Source organism: Somniosus microcephalus, unplaced genomic scaffold, assembly GCF_052327205.1.
Source record: "Somniosus microcephalus isolate GS21.2 unplaced genomic scaffold, FLI_Smic_1.0 unresolved_chr2, whole genome shotgun sequence".
NCBI classification, from domain to species: Eukaryota; Metazoa; Chordata; class Chondrichthyes; order Squaliformes; family Somniosidae; genus Somniosus; species Somniosus microcephalus.
In genome coordinates, this window is record NW_028225180.1 from 83,407,817 (window position 1) to 83,424,424 (window position 16,608).

Consider the following 16,608-nt stretch of genomic DNA (forward strand, 5'->3'; position numbering starts at 1 on the left):
TGAACTAACAGATACAAGACGCTATACAGGCTTATATACCCGAGTGGTCACTACCACCGGTATTACAGTACACAGGGGCTCTTAAAGGTACATACACTACAATTCCTCCCCTTTTAGATAATTAGTACATAACATTTTAAGTAATCATTAATTAACATGTTTACAAGAATTAAAATCTGCACATTTGCTGCAGTTAATCAATTATAAGTCAGTCTCTCTGGAGGCTTCCTGACTCGGTCCGGATAACGCCTCGGTGGTGTAGTAGTTTTCGGTGGTGTAGTAGGTTCTTTTGGCAAGGTCGATTCGGCTTGAATGCCAGTGTCGGGTTCATCTGGTTCCAGTATCACCGGATCGGAGGTAGATACTATGGGTATCTCTGCTTCATCATTAGGCGTATAGAGTTGTGGTGTAGGTTGTCCCTTTTCGGATGACTCTATGATCTGGTCAGCATGGCGCCTTATTATGCTTTCTCCAATGTCCACGGTATACATCAGCGGTCCTAGTCGTGTGCAGATAGTTCCAGGCTGCCATTTCTCGGTACGGTAGTCCCGGGCCAAAACTTGTTGACCTATCTGGAAGGTTCTAGTTGGCCTTTCATTCATGCCTTGAAATTGCCGGTTCTCTACGTCCCTTCTGATGTTTGGCTTGATCAAATCCAGCCGGCATCTTAGTCTTCTATTGAAAAACATCATGGCGGGAGTTTGGTTTGTAACCACATGTGTTGCATTCCTGTACGCAAACAAGAAGTTATCTACCTTATGTTGTAGATTTATGTCTTCATTACCCATGGCCTTTATGGCCTTCTTGAAGGTCTGGACAAACCTTTCAGCTAATCCATTGGTGGCGGGATGGTATGGGGCGGACGTGTAGTGCTTAACCCCATTGTTTTTTTAAGAACTTCCTGAATTCTTCGGACACAAATTGCGGTCCATTATCAGAACAGATCTGTTCAGGCAGCCCATTCCTGGCAAATATGGTCCTTAATACTGTGATGGTTTTTTCCGTGGTGGTGGAGGACATCTTTATTACCTCCGGCCACTTGGAGTGTGCATCAACCGCGATTAAGAACATTGAGTCCATAAATGGACTAGCAAAGTCGATATGTACCCTTTGCCATGGAGATGAGGGCCACTCCCATGGATGTAGAGGGGCTTGTGGTGGGGCGTTTTGGACCTTCTGGCATCCTAGACAGCTCTTGGTCATTTCTTCGATGTCTCCATCGATACCTGGCCACCACACAAACGCTCTGGCTAGGTTCTTCATTTTCACTCCACCCAGATGCCCCTCGTGAAGCTCCTTTAGCACTTTATCCTGGAGTTTGGGTGGAATCACCACTCTGGATCCAGACATCAAGGTTCCTCGGCACACTGACAGCTGTTCTCTTCTTTGCAAGAATGCTGGCAACAGTGGTTCGCCATGTGCTGGCCATCCCTTCACCGTTAAATCGTAGACTCGTGAGAGGGTCGGGTCATTTCTCGTTTCCTTTTCAATGGTAGAATTTGTTACTGGTAGACATTCCACTATGGTTGAGTGGAACATCTCCACTGGGTCCACTGTAGGTGCCTCTTCTACCGTTGGCAACGGTAGGCACGATAAACCGTCAGCATTCCCATGCTGTTTTGATCCTTTGTATTCTATGTCATATTGGTGTGCCCCTAGGAAAAGGGGCCACCTCTGTAGCCTTTGCGCTGTCATAATGGGAACGCCCCTTTTAGGGTTGAATATGGAGACGAGGGGTTGATGGTCAGTCAACAAGGTAAATTTTTGTCCGTGTAGGTAATGGTTGAATTTCTTCACTTCCCATACCAGGCTGAGTGCTTCCCTGTCGATCTGGGCATAGTTACGCTCAGCTGAGTTCAATGAGCGTGATGCAAAAGCTATCGGTCGCTCCGAGCCATCAGGGAATCTATGCGATAATACCGCTCCTACGCCGTAAGGGGATGCATCGCACGCCAGTCTGATTGGCAGCGATGGGTTGTAATGAGCCAACACTTCCTTGGACGTGATCAAGCCTTTGCATTTATGGAAGGCACGTTTACAGTCTTCGCTCCATTTCCAAATTACTCCCGTTTGTAGCAGTGCGTTAAGAGGGTGCAGAACAGTTGACAAGTTCGGTAAAAATTTATGATAGTAATTTATCAATCCCAGGAACGACCTTAATTGTGAGACATTTTCAGGTGCTGGGGCTTTTATGACCGCTTCAATTTTTTCAGGTGACTTATGCAACCCTTCTTCGTTAATTATATGGCCACAATATGATATTTGTTTCTGGAAAAATTAGCACTTGGGGCGATTTGCTCGTAGGCCCCGTTCTCTCAGCCTAGTGAGCACCTGCTCCAAATTGGCAAGGTGCTCGTTGTCATTTTCTCCTGTTACAAGGATGTCGTCTAGGTAGCACCGAGTCCCCGGAATCCCTTGCAGGACTTGCTCCATAGCTCTTTGCCAGATAGCTGGAGCTGATGCTACTCCGAAAACCAGTCGATTGTACTGGTACAGGCCTTTGTGTGTGTTTACCGTGAGATACCTTTTAGAGGCCTCCTCAACCTCCATCTGTAGATATGCCTGTGCCAAGTCAATTTTGGTGAAACGTTTCCCTCCGGATAGTGAGGCGAAAATATCTTCTATCCTCGGAAGAGGATACTGTACCGTGTGAAGGACCGGGTTTACAGTCACCTTGAAGTCCCCACAGATGCGAATTTTTCTCTGTTCTTCAGATTTATCATTATTCAACGTTTTCTTCATGACCGGGACGATGGGTGTTGCCCACTCGCTCCAATCTACCTTGGATAACATGCCTGCCTTTTCCAAATTCTCCAGCTCTGCCTCGACTGCTGGACGAATTGCGTATGGCACCGGCCTTGCCTTAAAAAACTTGGGAATTGCCGCATCTTCCACTTTTATTGAGGCGGTGACGCCTTTCAAGGTTCCTAGTTCCTGTTGAAACACTTCTTTGGCGTTGGCCAAGATGTCTTTTAATCGTTCAGGTATGACGTCATCATCGTTTTTTTTCTTACTGGTCACCATCAGTGCCTGAATGGAGTGCCAGTCTAAACGTATCTTCCTGATCCATTCACGTCCCAACAGCGGTGGACCACCATCTTGCAGAACGTATAAATACAACTTCTGCATTTCCTTGCCGTTGTATACAACAGGCACCCTTATTTTCCCTCTGGGGTATACTTTCTGCCCCGTATATGTCTTCAAGATAATGGATGTGTCTTTCAAAGGTATATGCGGAAATAGCCGCTCGTAATCCCGTCGACTTATGACGGTCAGAGCTGATCCTGTATCTAGCTCCATTTTAACTGGGGACCCCGCTATCGTGAGGGTAACCCAAATGGTCTGGTAATCTTCTTTGGCAATTACATTATGTAATTTGAGACAGCTTAGTCTCTTGTTTCCGGAGTCGCTATCGCTCTTCTGGTCTTCGGAGCTACTGTCCGTCATCATTTGTACCTTTCTGTACTTTTCCTTATTGATTTTTTTTCTGTCAGTGGATTTTTTGTTTCCAGATCGGCATACACGTGCAATGTGTCCCATCTTTCCGCATTGCCTGCATGCTTTGTCCTTGAACCAGCAGTCCCTCTGGTCATGGGTGGATCTGCCGCAGCGCTAACATCTCTCGAAACCCCGTGTCATTTCATGGGTGCCGAAGTCCTGTGGCTTTTGCTGTATCTCTGCAGCTCCTCTTGCTGCTGCTTCGTATGATACAGCCACACTGAAAGCCTTGTCCAGTGTCAAATCTTTCTCAGAAAGTAGCCTTTTCTGTGTTCCTTCACTTAGGAGACCGCAGACGAATTTGTCTCGTAGAGAATCTGCCAGTCCTGCCCCGAATTGGCAGTGCTTTGACAGCTTTCTTAATTCGGTGAGGTAATCAGCGTTACTTTCATTCTTGTGCTGATTCCTCCTGAAGAATTTGAATCGTTCCGCTATCAGCAGCGGTGTTGGGTTTAAGTGCTCCTGTAGGGTATCAACAATCTCCTTAAAATTCTTGTCCATCGGTTTGGCTGGAGTGATTAAGTTTCGTAACAGCCCGTATGTCCTTGCGCTCATCAGATTTAGAAGTACCGATGCCTTTTTATCATCCTCTACTTCATTCGCTGTGCAATATACCTCCACTCTTTCCACATATGTGGTCCAATCCTCTATATCACTATCGAAAGCAGTAATATTGCCAGTCTTAGGCATCCTGAAAATCAAAAATGGCGCCTCCCGCGCTTTCCTTTCTTCCCTGCTGAGAAAAAATGGCGCCTCCCACGCTTTCCCGCCGCTGCCGCTGCTGACAACGCTGTTCTCCGCGGTTTTTATTTACACGCGTGGGTTCGAATCCCATCCTCGTCGCCACTGTTGTATCCGTGTGTTAATGGAGACACGGAATGCAGGAGTTGGTTTAACAGGTGTTTACTGAACAAAGTCTGGAGGTGAACTAACAGATACAAGACACTATACAGGCTTATATACCCGAGTGGTCACTACCGGTATTACAGTACACAGGACATACACTACAATTGCTACCTCAGCTCTTGTGATGTCAGTCAGCAATGGAACACAGACACACTGGCGCCGGCCAGTTCTTACTCTCAATCCACACCCTGCTCATTACAGCCTTGAATCTCGGCCTGGAGAGACCTGTACATCAGTTCAATTCATTTGCCATATGTACTAGTACAATGGAATGCTTACTCCCCGTCGGGGCACGTCAGCTATTTTTACAGCGCCGTGTTCAGAAAGTCAATTCTTTGGCATCCAGTGGTAGTGGGAGCACGATGTCCCTCAGCCGCTCCCTCCTCGTCACCGCGGCCTCCTTCTCACTGTTGCCGGCTCGGCTCCACGTGTGGTGGCCTGCTTCTCCCGCTCACCCTCTGGCCACCATTCCCGGCTCCCCTCCTCCCAGTCGGACTGCGAGTCGTCGTGGCTGCTGCTGCTGCTCGATGCGCTGCGCTGCCTCCGCCCGACTCGCCGAACACATCCTCCGGTCGCCGCAGCCTCCACCTCACCGTCGCCGGCTCCGCGGTCCGACGGCCCGAGCCTGCTTCTCCCGCTTCCGGTCCGACCTCTGGCCGCCATGCTCGGCTCCCCTCCTCCCAGTTGGAATACTTCCCCGCTGAGGAGCAGCCGGCCGACGTGCCCTAGCGGGTCAACGTGGCTGCTGCTGCGTCCTGATGCGCTGCGCTGCCTCCGCCCGACTCGCCGAACACCTCGCTCTGGTTGCGGAAGCGAGCGGCGAGAGCGGGCCGCCCGAAGCAGGGAGAGTGCACTAGCACCGGACCGTCTCGGTCGCCATCTTGACCCTACTCATCAAATCTGCTGTAAAGAACAATGGAGAGACCCAGGGAAAGAGCTCAGAGTGCAGTCCCCATATTCTCTTCTAAATCGATGCAAGGAAGATCAAATCAGAAAGAACCTGCAAAGTGCTGCTCAGTACCCAAAACTCCTCAACACAGCTTTGAATATCTCCTGCAGTCTCTCTCTCTCACTCAGAATGCGTGGTGAAAAAATTTCGCCGACAAAAAAAGGCAGGACGCGGTCGCCTTTTAATAGCGCTCCCCCAGTCCCTTCCCGACTGCAAAACGCTCCCCTCAACCTGTCGTTGCTAGCGGCAGGCGGGAAGACAGGGGGCGTCACTCAATATCCGGTCCGGGGCGTTGCACACTCGACTGACGTCACGATCTGCTGGCGCAGGAGATTGTGGCGGTAGTGTTTAGCACCGCCGCAAAATGTCTAGTTAATTTCGTGAGCGGCGCAAACATCGCCGCGCCCGGGCGCTAGTTGCTTTGCGCCCCATTAGCGCCCTCTTAAGGTGCCAACGGGAGGCACAAACAACTGAATTTTTCCCCCTAGACACCTTGCCCGCTGAACTCAATTGCAAGGGTTTGTTGGCCACTGCTGATCGCCCTGCCTGGCGTGCTACAGAGCCATGCACACCTGGATGGACAGTGCCGAGTTAGTTGATCTCAGGCAGGACTTAGAAGAAGTTCACTTGCTGTGTCCCCAGGGTAGGGGGAGAAGAGGCGAAGTGGCGGCAGGGGGGTGGTTAGCCATTGACGGAATGCAATGAAGGTTCACCAGATGTGCGGGTTAGGTTGGTTGGCTGGCCATGATAAAAATTGACCTTTAGTGTTTGGGGGGATTAAATACGTGGGGTTACAGGGTTACGGGGATAGGGCTTGGGTGGGATGGCTATCGGTGTAGGGACCGGGTGCTAGGGTTTGGATGATCAGCCATGATCTCGTTGAATGGCGGAGCAGGTTCGAAGGGCCGAATGGCCTACTCCTGCTCCTATCTTCTCTGTTTCTATGTTTCTATGTTTCTATGACTGGTTCCTGGAATGGGGGGATTGTCCTATGAGCTACAAAGCTGGGTGGGAATGTTAAGTTGTGAGGAGGATGCAAGGAGGCTTCAAGGGGATATAGACAGGCTGCGTGAGTGGGCAAGAACATGGCAAATGGAATATAATGTGGAGAAATGTGGAGTTATCCACTTTGGTAGGAAAAATAGAAAAGCAGAGTATTTTTTAAATGGTGAGAGATTGGGAAATGTTGGTGTTCAGAGGGACCTGGGTGTCCTTGTACACGAATCACTGAAAGTTAACATGTAGGTACAGAAAGCAATTAGGAAAGCAAATGGTATGTTGGCCTTTATGACAAGAGGATTTGAGTATAAGAGTAAAGACGTCTTACTGCAATTATATAGGGCCCTGGTGAGACCACACCTGGAGTATTGTGTACAGTTTTGGTCTCCTTACCTAAGGAAGGATATACTTGCCATAGAGGGAGTGCAGCGAAGGTTCACCAGACTGGTTCCTGGGATGAGGGGATTGTCCTATGAGGAGAGATTGAGTAGACTAGGCCTATATTCTCTAGAGTTTAGAAGAATGAGAGTTGATCTCATAGAAACATACAAAATTCTTACAGGGCTTGACAGGGTAGATGCAGGGAGGATGTTTCCCCTGGCTGGGGAGTCTAGAACCAGGGGTCACAGTCTCAGAATAAGGGGTCGGCCATTTCGGACTGAGATGAGGAGGAATTTCTTCACTCAGAGGGTGGTGAATCTTTGGAATTCTCTCCCCCCAGAGGGCTGTGGAGGCTCAGTCGTTGAGTATATTCAAGACAGAGATCGATAGAATTTTGAATATTAAGGGAATTGAGGTATATGGGGATAGTGCAGGAAAGTGGAGATGAGGTAGAAGATCAGCCATGATCTTATTGAATGGCCAACTCCTGCTCCTATTTCTTATGTTAAGAAACCAGCCGTCCAGAGATCCTGATCCTGATCATTTTCCCGTGTCTTCTGCGGGAAAGGCACTTGTCAGGTAGGGACAGGATCAGGCCGGATCAGGCCCCCTACAATCGAATCGTTTCCATCTCCAGGCTCACACGGAGGGGTCCTGAGAGGGCGGTGGCGCTTGGCGAGTCGGACCCTGGCAACAGTCAGTGCCCTCAGGGAAGGAGGGGAGAGAAAAGAAACCGTGGATAGAATGAATGAGCGATCCACAGGGGAAGCCCATCGCAAGAAAGAAGGCAATGGGTGGAGGTCAACTAACAGCTCATAAACAGCTGTCTATATATAAGGGCACTTGTCCTTTTGGAGATTCACAGCAAAGATACAAACTCTGGATTTGGGTCAAGCCTGCATTTATGCTGTCCATCATTATGTCACAATCCTTGTAATCTGAACACAGTAAGAGCACGCAGCACCTTCAGTGCCAGGCATGGCTCAGTGGGTAACAATCTCGCCTCTGAGTCAGAAGGTCATGGGTTCAAGTCCCACTCCAGGGACTTGAGCACAAAAATCCAGGCTGACACTTCCAGTGCAGTACTGAGGGAGCGCCGCACTGTCGGAGGGGCAGTGCTGAGGGAGCGCCTCACTGTCGGAGGGGCGGTACTGAGGGAGCGCCTCACTGTCGGAGGGGCAGTACTGAGGGAGCGCCGCACTGTCGGAGGGGCAGTGCTGAGGGAGCGCCTCACTGTCGGAGGGGCAGTGCTGAGGGAGCGCCTCACTGTCGGAGGGGCGGTACTGAGGGAGCGCCGCACTGTCGGAGGGGCAGTGCTGAGGGAGCGCCTCACTGTCGGAGGGGCGGTACTGAGGGAGCGCCGCACTGTCGGAGGGGCAGTACTGAGGGAGCGCCGCACTGTCGGAGGGGCAGTGCTGAGGGAGCGCCTCACTGTCGGAGGGGCAGTGCTGAGGGAGCGCCTCACTGTCGGAGGGGCGGTGCTGAGGGAGCGCCGCACTGTCGGAGGGGCGGTACTGAGGGAGTGCCACACTGTCGGAGGGGCAGTACTGAGGGAGCGCCGCACTGTCGGAGGGGCAGTGCTGAGGGAGCGCCTCACTGTCGGAGGGGCGGTACTGAGGGAGCGCCGCACTGTCGGAGGGGCGGTACTGAGGGAGTGCCACACTGTCGGAGGGGCAGTGCTGAGGGAGCGCCTCACTGTCGGAGGGGCAGTACTGAGGGAGCGCCGCACTGTCGGAGGGGCAGTGCTGAGGGAGCGCCTCACTGTCGGAGGGGCAGTGCTGAGGGAGCGCCTCACTGTCGGAGTGGCAGTACTGAGGGAGCGCCGCACTGTCGGAGGGGCAGTGCTGAGGGAGCGCCTCACTGTCGGAGGGGCAGTGCTGAGGGAGCGCCTCACTGTCGGAGTGGCAGTACTGAGGGAGCGCCGCACTGTCGGAGGGGCAGTGCTGAGGGAGCGCCTCACTGTCGGAGGGGCGGTACTGAGGGAGCGCAGCACTGTCAGAGGGGCGGTACTGAGGGAGTGCCGCACTGTCGGAGGGGCAGTGCTGAGGGAGCGCCTCACTGTCGGAGGGGCGGTACTGAGGGAGCGCCGCACTGTCGGAGGGGCAGTACTGAGGGAGCGCCGCACTGTCGGAGGGGCAGTACTGAGGGAGCGCCGCACTGTCGGAGGGGCAGTACTGAGGGAGCGTCGCACTGTCGGAGGGGCAGTACTGAGGGAGCGCCGCACTGTCGGAGGGGCAGTACTGAGGGAGCGCCGCACTATCGGGAGGGGCAGTACTGAGGGAGCGCCGCACTGTAGGAGGTGCCGTCTTTCAGATGAGACGTCAAACCTGAGGCCCCGTCTGCTCTCTCAGGTGGACGTAAAAGATCCCACGGCACTATTTTCGAAGAAGAGCAGGGGGAGTTCTCCTCGGTGTCCTGGGGCCAATATTTATCCCTCAATCAACATAACAAAAACAGATGATCTAGTCATTATCACATTGTTGTTTGTGGGAGCTTGCTGTGCGCAGATTGGCTGCCGTGTTTCCTACATGACAACAGTGACTACACTTCAGAAGTACACTGTAAAGCGCTTTGGGATGTCCTGAGGTGGTGAAAGGCGCTGGAGAAATGCGAGTCTTTCTGTTTCACATACCTGCACCGAGGGCTTGACCCAGGGACAGGGAACTCCGATCCACCATCACTTTCTTCAGGTTGAGCTTCAGGGAGTTGCTGATTCCGAGATGCTGCACTGGTCGGGTAGCAAGACACAATCAGACGGGATGGACAGCGGGCGGTAACGAGAGTGAGGAAAAATGAGCTCGCTGGAGAGGAAGAGAGTGAGGGGAGCAGCAGAAGAGAAGGAAAGGACTGAGACAAGTGAGAGGGAAGGAAGTACTGACAGAGAGAAGGAAGAGAGCGAGAGCGACAGAAACAACAGAGAAATCAGCGACGGAGAGAGGCAGAGAAGCAAAAGAGGAAAGGGCAGAGAAAAATGGGAGTGACAGGGAGACAAGAATGATGAATATAAACAGGCACGGGAGAGACACAGTGAAAATGAAAGAGAGAGATGCAAAACTTTCCAGGTACAACAGACATTTTCTTTTACAAATTAGATTGGAAATGTATTCAACTGAAGCACCCACTCAAAAGGTTCACAGTCTGGCTGAACCAGGGCCAATCAAACAGTGTGCCAGGTACTCACATCGCACCTCTTCAGGGTTCCTCCTGTAGGTCCGTCCTGTATTGAGTGGTACTAGCTGCAACCTGTTCTCTGCTTTACACCTGGGAAATGGACGCCCAGTTATTGAAATATCGATTGATAATATATTAAAAATTTTACCTTTACATGCAATGACCGTACGTCCTGCTGTCACGTTTGCGTTAAACGTTTGAGCCAGATTTTCCCATTATACAGTCCTATGTCCATACTTACAATGGAAATTGTCTCTGTTACATCGGGTTAGACCGAGTCTACGGCACGGAAACAGGTCACTCGGTCGATGTTGGTGTTTACGCCACACACGAGCCTCCTCCCACCCCGCCACGTCTAAATTATCTGAGATAGTCACCAAGAAATCCAATAGTGAATTCAGCAGAAACTTCTTTACCCAGAGAGTGGTGAGAATGTGGAACTCGCTACCACAGGGAGTGGTTGAAGCGAATAGTATAGATGGATTTAAGGGGAGGCTGGACAAGCACACGAGGGAGAAGTGTGGGGTATACCAGTATTACAGTGAGGGGTGTGGGGGATATCAGTGTTATAGTGAGGAGTGTGGGGGATATCAGAGTGTTACAGTGAGGGGTGTGGGGTATATCAGAGTGTTACAGTGAGGGGTGTGGGGTATATCAGAGCGTTACAGTGAGGGGTGTGAGGCATATCAGTGTTACAGTGAGGGGTGTGGGGTATACCAGTATTACAGTGAGGGGTGTGGGGTATATCAGAGTGTTACAGTGAGGGGTGTGGGGGATATCAGAGTGTTACAGTGAGGGGTGTGGGGTATATCAGTGTTACAGTGAGGGATGTGGGGTATATCAGTGTGTTACAGTGAGGGGTGTGGGGTATATCAGAGTGTTACAGTGAGGGGTGTGGGGTATATCAGAGTATTAGAGTCAGGGGTGTGGGGTATGTCAGAGTGTTACAGTGAGGGGTGTGGGGTATATCAGAGTGTTACAGTGAGGGGTGTGGGGTATGTCAGAGTGTTACAGTGAGGGGTGTGCGGTATATCAGAGTGTTACAGTGAGGGGTGTGGGGTATATCAGTGTTACAGTGAGGGGTGTGGGGTATATCAGAGTGTTACAGTGAGGGGTGTGGGGTATATCAGTGTTACAGTGAGGGGTGTGGGGTATATCAGAGTGTTACAGTGAGGGGTGTGGGGTATATCAGAGTGTTACAGTGAGGGGTGTGGGGTATATCAGAGTGTTACAGTGAGGGGTGTGGGGTATATCAGAGTGTTACAGTGAGGGGTGTGGGGTATATCAGAATATTAGAGTGAGGGGTGTGGGGTATATCAGTGTTACAGTGAGGGGTGTGGGGTATATCAGAGTGTTACAGTGAGGGGTGTGGAGTATATCAGAGTGTTACATTGAGGGGTGTGGGGTATATCAGAGAGTGTTACAGTGAGGGGTGTGGGGTATACCAGTGTTACAGTGAGGGGTGTGGGGTATATCAGTGTTACAGTGAGGGGTGTGGGGTATATCAGAGTATTAGAGTGAGGGGTGTGGGGTATATCAGTGTTACAGTGAGGGGTGTGGGGTATATCAGTGTTACAGTGAGGGGTGTGGGGTATATCAGAGTATTAGAGTGAGGGGTGTGGGGTATATCAGTGTTACAGTGAGGGGTGTGGGGTATATCAGAGTGTTACAGTGAGGGGTGTGGGGTATATACGAGAGTGTGACAGTGAGGGGTGTGCGGTATATCAGAGTGTTACAGTGAGGGGTGTGGGGTATATCAGAGTGTTACAGTGAGGGGTGTGGGGTATATCAGAGTATTAGAGTGAGGGGTGTGGGGTATATCAGAGTGTTACAGTGAGGGGTGTGGGGGATCTCAGAGTGTTACAGTGAGGGGTGTGGGGTATGTCAGAGTGTTACAGTGAGGGGTGTGGGGTATATCAGAGTATTAGAGTGAGGGGTGTGGGGTATATCAGAGTGTTACAGTGAGGGGTGTGGGGTATATACGAGAGTGTAACAGTGAGGGGTGTGGGGTATATCAGAGTGATACAGTGAGGGGTATATCAGAGAGTTACAGTGAGGGGTGTGGGGTATATCAGAGTGTTACAGTGAGGGGTGTGGGGTATATACGAGAGTGTTACAGTGAGGGGTGTGGGGTACATCAGTGTGTTAAAGCGAGGGGTGTGGGGTCTATCAGAGTGATACAGTGAGGGGTGTGGGTTATATCAGAGTGTTACAGTGAGGGGTGTGGGGGATATCAGTGTTACAGTGAGCGGTGTGGGGTATATCAGAGTGTTACAGAGAGGGGTGTGGGGTATATCACTGTTACAGTGAGGGGTGTGAGGTATATCAGTGTTACAGTGAGGGGTGTGGGGTATATCAGAGTATTAGAGTGAGGGGTGTGGGGTATATCAGTGTTACAGTGAGGGGTGTGGGGTATATCAGAGTGTTACAGTGAGGGGTGTGGGGTATATACGAGAGTGTGACAGTGAGGGGTGTGCGGTATATCAGAGTGTTACAGTGAGGGGTGTGGGGTATATCAGAGTGTTACAGTGAGGGGTGTGGGGTATATCAGAGTGTTACAGTGAGGGGTATGGGGTATATCAGAGTGTTACAGTGAGGGGTATATCAGAGTGTTACAGTGAGGGGTGTGGGGTATATCAGTGTTACAATCAGGGGTGTGGGGTATATCAGTGTTACAGTGAGGGGTGTGGGGTATATACGAGAGTGTTACAGTGAGGGGTGTGGGGTATATCAGAGTGTTACAGTGAGGGGTGTGGGGTATACCAAAGTGTTACAGTGAGGGGTGTGGGGGATATCAGTGTTACAGTGAGGGGTGTGGGGGACATCAGAGTGTTACAGTGAGGGGTATATCACTGTTACAGTGAGGGGTGTGGGGTATATCAGTGTGTTACAGTGAGGGGTGTAGGGTATATCAGTGTTATAGTGAGGGGTGTGGGGTATATCAGAGTGTTACAGTGAGGGGTGTGGGGTTTATCAGTGTTACAGTGAGGGGTGTGGGGTATATCAGAGAATTTTACAGTGTGGGGTATATCAGTGTATTAGACTGAGGGGTGTGGGGTATATACGAGAGTGTTACAGTGAGGGGTGTGGGGTATATCAGAGTGATACAGTGAGGGGTGTGGGTTATATCAGAGTGTTACAGTGAGGGGTATGGGGAATATCAGAGTGTTACAGTGAGGGGTATATCAGAGTGTTACAGTGAGGGGTGTGGGGTATATCAGTGTAACAATCAGGGGTGTGGGGTATATCAGTGTTACAGTGATGGGTGTGGGGTATATCAGTGTTACAGTGAGGGGTGTGGAGTATATCAGAATGTTACAGTGAGGGGTGTGGAGTATATCACAGTGTTACAGTGAGGGGTATATCAGAGAGTTTTACAGTGAAGGGTGTGGCGTATATCAGAGAGTGTTACACTGAGTGGTGTGGGGTATATCAGACTGTTACAGTGAGGGGTGTGGGGTATATCAGTGTTACAGTGAGGGGTGTGGGTATATCAGTGTTACAGTGAGGGGTGTGGGGTATATCAGAGAGTGTTACAGTGAGGAGCGTGTGGTATATCAGAGTGTTAAAGTGAGGGGTGTGGGGTATATCAGTGTTACAATGAGGGGTGTGGGGTATATCAGTGTTACAGTGAGGGGTGTGGGTATATCAGTGTTCCAGTGAGGGGTGTAGGATATATCAGTGTTACAGTGAGGGGTGTGGGGTATATCCGTGTTACAATAAGGGGTGTGGGGTATATCAGTGTTACACTGAGGGGTGTGGGGTATATCAGATTGTTACACTGAGGGGTGTGGGGTATATCAGTGTTACAGTGAGGGGCGTGTGTTATATCAGTGTGTTACAGTGAGGGGTGTGGGGTATATCAGTGTTACACTGAGGGGTGTGGGGTATATCAGAGTGTTACAGTGAGGGGTGTGCGGTATATCAAAGTGTTACAGGGAGGGGTGTGGGGTATATCAGAGTGTTACAGTGAGGGGTGTGGGGTATATCAGAGTGTTACAGTGAGGGGTGTGGGGTATATCAGAGTGTTACAGTGAGGGGTGTGGGGTATATCAGAGTGTTACAGTGAGGGGTGTGGGGTATATCAGAGTGTTACAGTGAGGGGTGTGGGGTATATCAGTGTTACAGTGAGGGGTGTGGGGTATATCAGTGTTACAGTGAGGGGTGTGGGGTATATCAGAGTGTTACAGTGAGGGGTGTGGGGTATATCAGAGTGTTACAGTGAGGGGTGTGGGGTATATCAGAGTATTACAGTGAGGGGTGTGGTGCATATCAGAGTGTTACAGTGAGGTGTGTGGGGTATATCAGTGTTACAGTGAGGGGTGTGGGGTATATCAGAGTGTTACAGTGAGGGGTGTGCGGTACATCAGAGTGTTACAGTGACAGGTGTGGGGTATATCAGAGTGTTACAGTGAGGGGTGTGAGTATATCAGTGTTACAATGAGGGGTGTGGGGTTTTTCAGAGAGTGTTACAGTGAGGGGTGTGGGACATATCAGTGTTACAGTGAGGGGTGTGGGGTATATCAGTGTTACAGTGAGGGGTGTGGGGTATATCAGTGTTACAGTGAGGGGCGTGGGGTATATCAGAGAGTGTTACACTGAGGGGTGTGGGGTATATCAGTGTTACACTGAGAGGTGTGGGGTATATTAGTGTTAGAGTGAGGGGCGTGGTTATATCAGTGTTACAGTGAGGGGTGTGGGGTATATCAGTGTTACAGTGAGGGGTGTGGGGTATATCAGTGTTACAGTGAGGGGTGTGGGGTATATCAGAGTGTTACAGTGAGGGGTGTGGGGTATATCAGAGTATTACAGTGAGGGGTGTGGTGTATATCAGAGTGTTACAGTGAGGTGTGTGGGGTATATCAGTGTTAAAGTGAGGGGTGTGGGGTATATCAGTGTTACAGTGAGGGGTGTGGGGTATATCAGTGTTACACTGAGGGGTGTGGGGTATATCAGAGTGTTACAGTGAGGGGTGTGGGGTGTATCAGAGTGTTACAGTGAGGGGTGTGGGGTATATCAGTGTTACAGTGAGGGGTGTGGGGTATATCAGTGTTACAGTGAGGGGTGTGGGGTATATCAGCATGTTACAGTGAGGGGTGTAGGGTATATCAGAGTGTTACAGTGAGGGGTGTGGGGTATATCAGTGTTACAGTGTGGAGCGTCGGGTATATCAGACTGTTACAGTGAGGGGCGTGGGCTATATCAGAGAGTTACAGTGAGGGGTGTGGGGTATATCAGTGTTACAGTGAGGGGTGTGCGGTATATCAGTGTTACAGTGAGGGGCGTGGGTTATATCAGTGTGTTACAGTGAGGGGTGTGGGGTATATCAGTGTTACAGTGAGGGGTGTGGGGTATATCAGTGTTACAGTGAGGGGTGTGGGGTATATCAGAGTGTTACAGTGAGGGGTGTGGGGTATATCAGAGTGTTACAGTGAGGGGTGTGGGGTATATCAGTGTTACAGTGAGGGGTGTGGGGTATATCAGTGTTACAGGGAGGGGTGTGGGGTATACCAGTGTTACAGTGAGGGCTGTTGGGTATAACAGAGTGTTCCAGTGAGGGGCATATCAGAGTGTTACAGTGAGGGTTGTGGGGTATATCAGTGTTCAAGTGAGGGGTGTGGGGTATATCAGTGTTACAGTGAGGGGTGTGGGGTATATCAGTGTTACAGTGAGGGGTGTGGAGTATATCAGAATGTTACAGTGAGGGGTGTGGAGTAGATCACAGTGTTACAGTGAAGGTTGTGGGGTATATCAGTGTTACAGTGAGGGCTATATCAGAGAGTGTTACAGTGAAGGGTGTGGGGTATATCAGAGAGTGTTACACTGAGTGGTGTGGGGTATATCAGACTGTTACAGTGAGGGGTGTGGGGTATATCAGTGTTACAGTGAGGGGTGTGGGTTTATCAGTGTTACAGTGAGGGGTGTAGGGTATATCAGAGAGTGTTACAGTGAGGGGTGTGGGGTATATCAGTGTTACAGTGAGGAGCGTGTGGTATGTCAGAGTGTTAAAGTGAGGGGTGTGGGGTATATCAGTGTTACAATGAGGGGTGCGGGGTATATCAGTGTTACAGTGAGGGGTGTGGGGTATATCAGAGTGTTACAGTGAGGGGTGTGGGGCAAATACGAGAGTGTTACAGTGAGGGGTGTGCGGTATATCAGAGTGTTACAGTGAGGGGTGTGGGGTATATCAGAGTGTTACAGTGAGGGGTGTGGGGTATATCAGAGTATTAGAGTGAGGGGTGTGGGGTATATCAGAGTGTTACAGTGAGGGGTGTGGGGTATATCAGTGTTACAGTGAGGGGTGTGGGGTATATCAGAGTGTTACAGTGAGGGGTGTGGGGTATATCAGTGTTACAGTGAGGGGTGTGGGGTATATCAGAGAGTTACAGTGAGGGGTGTGGGGCATATCAGTGTTACAGTGAGGGGTGTGGGGTATATCAGAGTGTTACAGTGAGGGGTGTGGGGTATATCAGAGTGTTACAGTGAGGGGTGTGGGGTATATCAGAGTGTTACAGTGAGGGGCGTGGGGTATATCAGAGTGTTACAGTGAGGGGTGTGGGGTATATCAGAGTGTTACAGTGAGGGGTGTGGGGTATATCAGTGTTACAGTGAGGGGTGTAGGGTATATCAGAGTGTTACAGTGAGGGGTGAGGGGTATATCAGTGTTACAGTGAGGAGTGTGGGGTATATCAGAGTGTTACAGT

General features: G+C 50.6%; 1 protein-coding gene across 1 annotated transcript in view; it reads right to left on the minus strand.

Annotated features, from left to right (window-relative positions):
- LOC147092930 (ephrin type-A receptor 4-A-like) overlaps positions 1-16,608 on the minus strand; it is a 96,503-nt gene that overhangs the window by 13,502 nt on the left and 66,393 nt on the right. The window contains exons 6-7 of the mRNA XM_085976249.1: positions 9,915-9,994; positions 9,366-9,461 (exon numbers count right to left, since the gene is read on the minus strand). Coding sequence (XP_085832375.1) covers positions 9,366-9,461; positions 9,915-9,994 — 176 coding nt within the window. The remainder of the gene's footprint in view (positions 1-9,365; positions 9,462-9,914; positions 9,995-16,608) is intronic.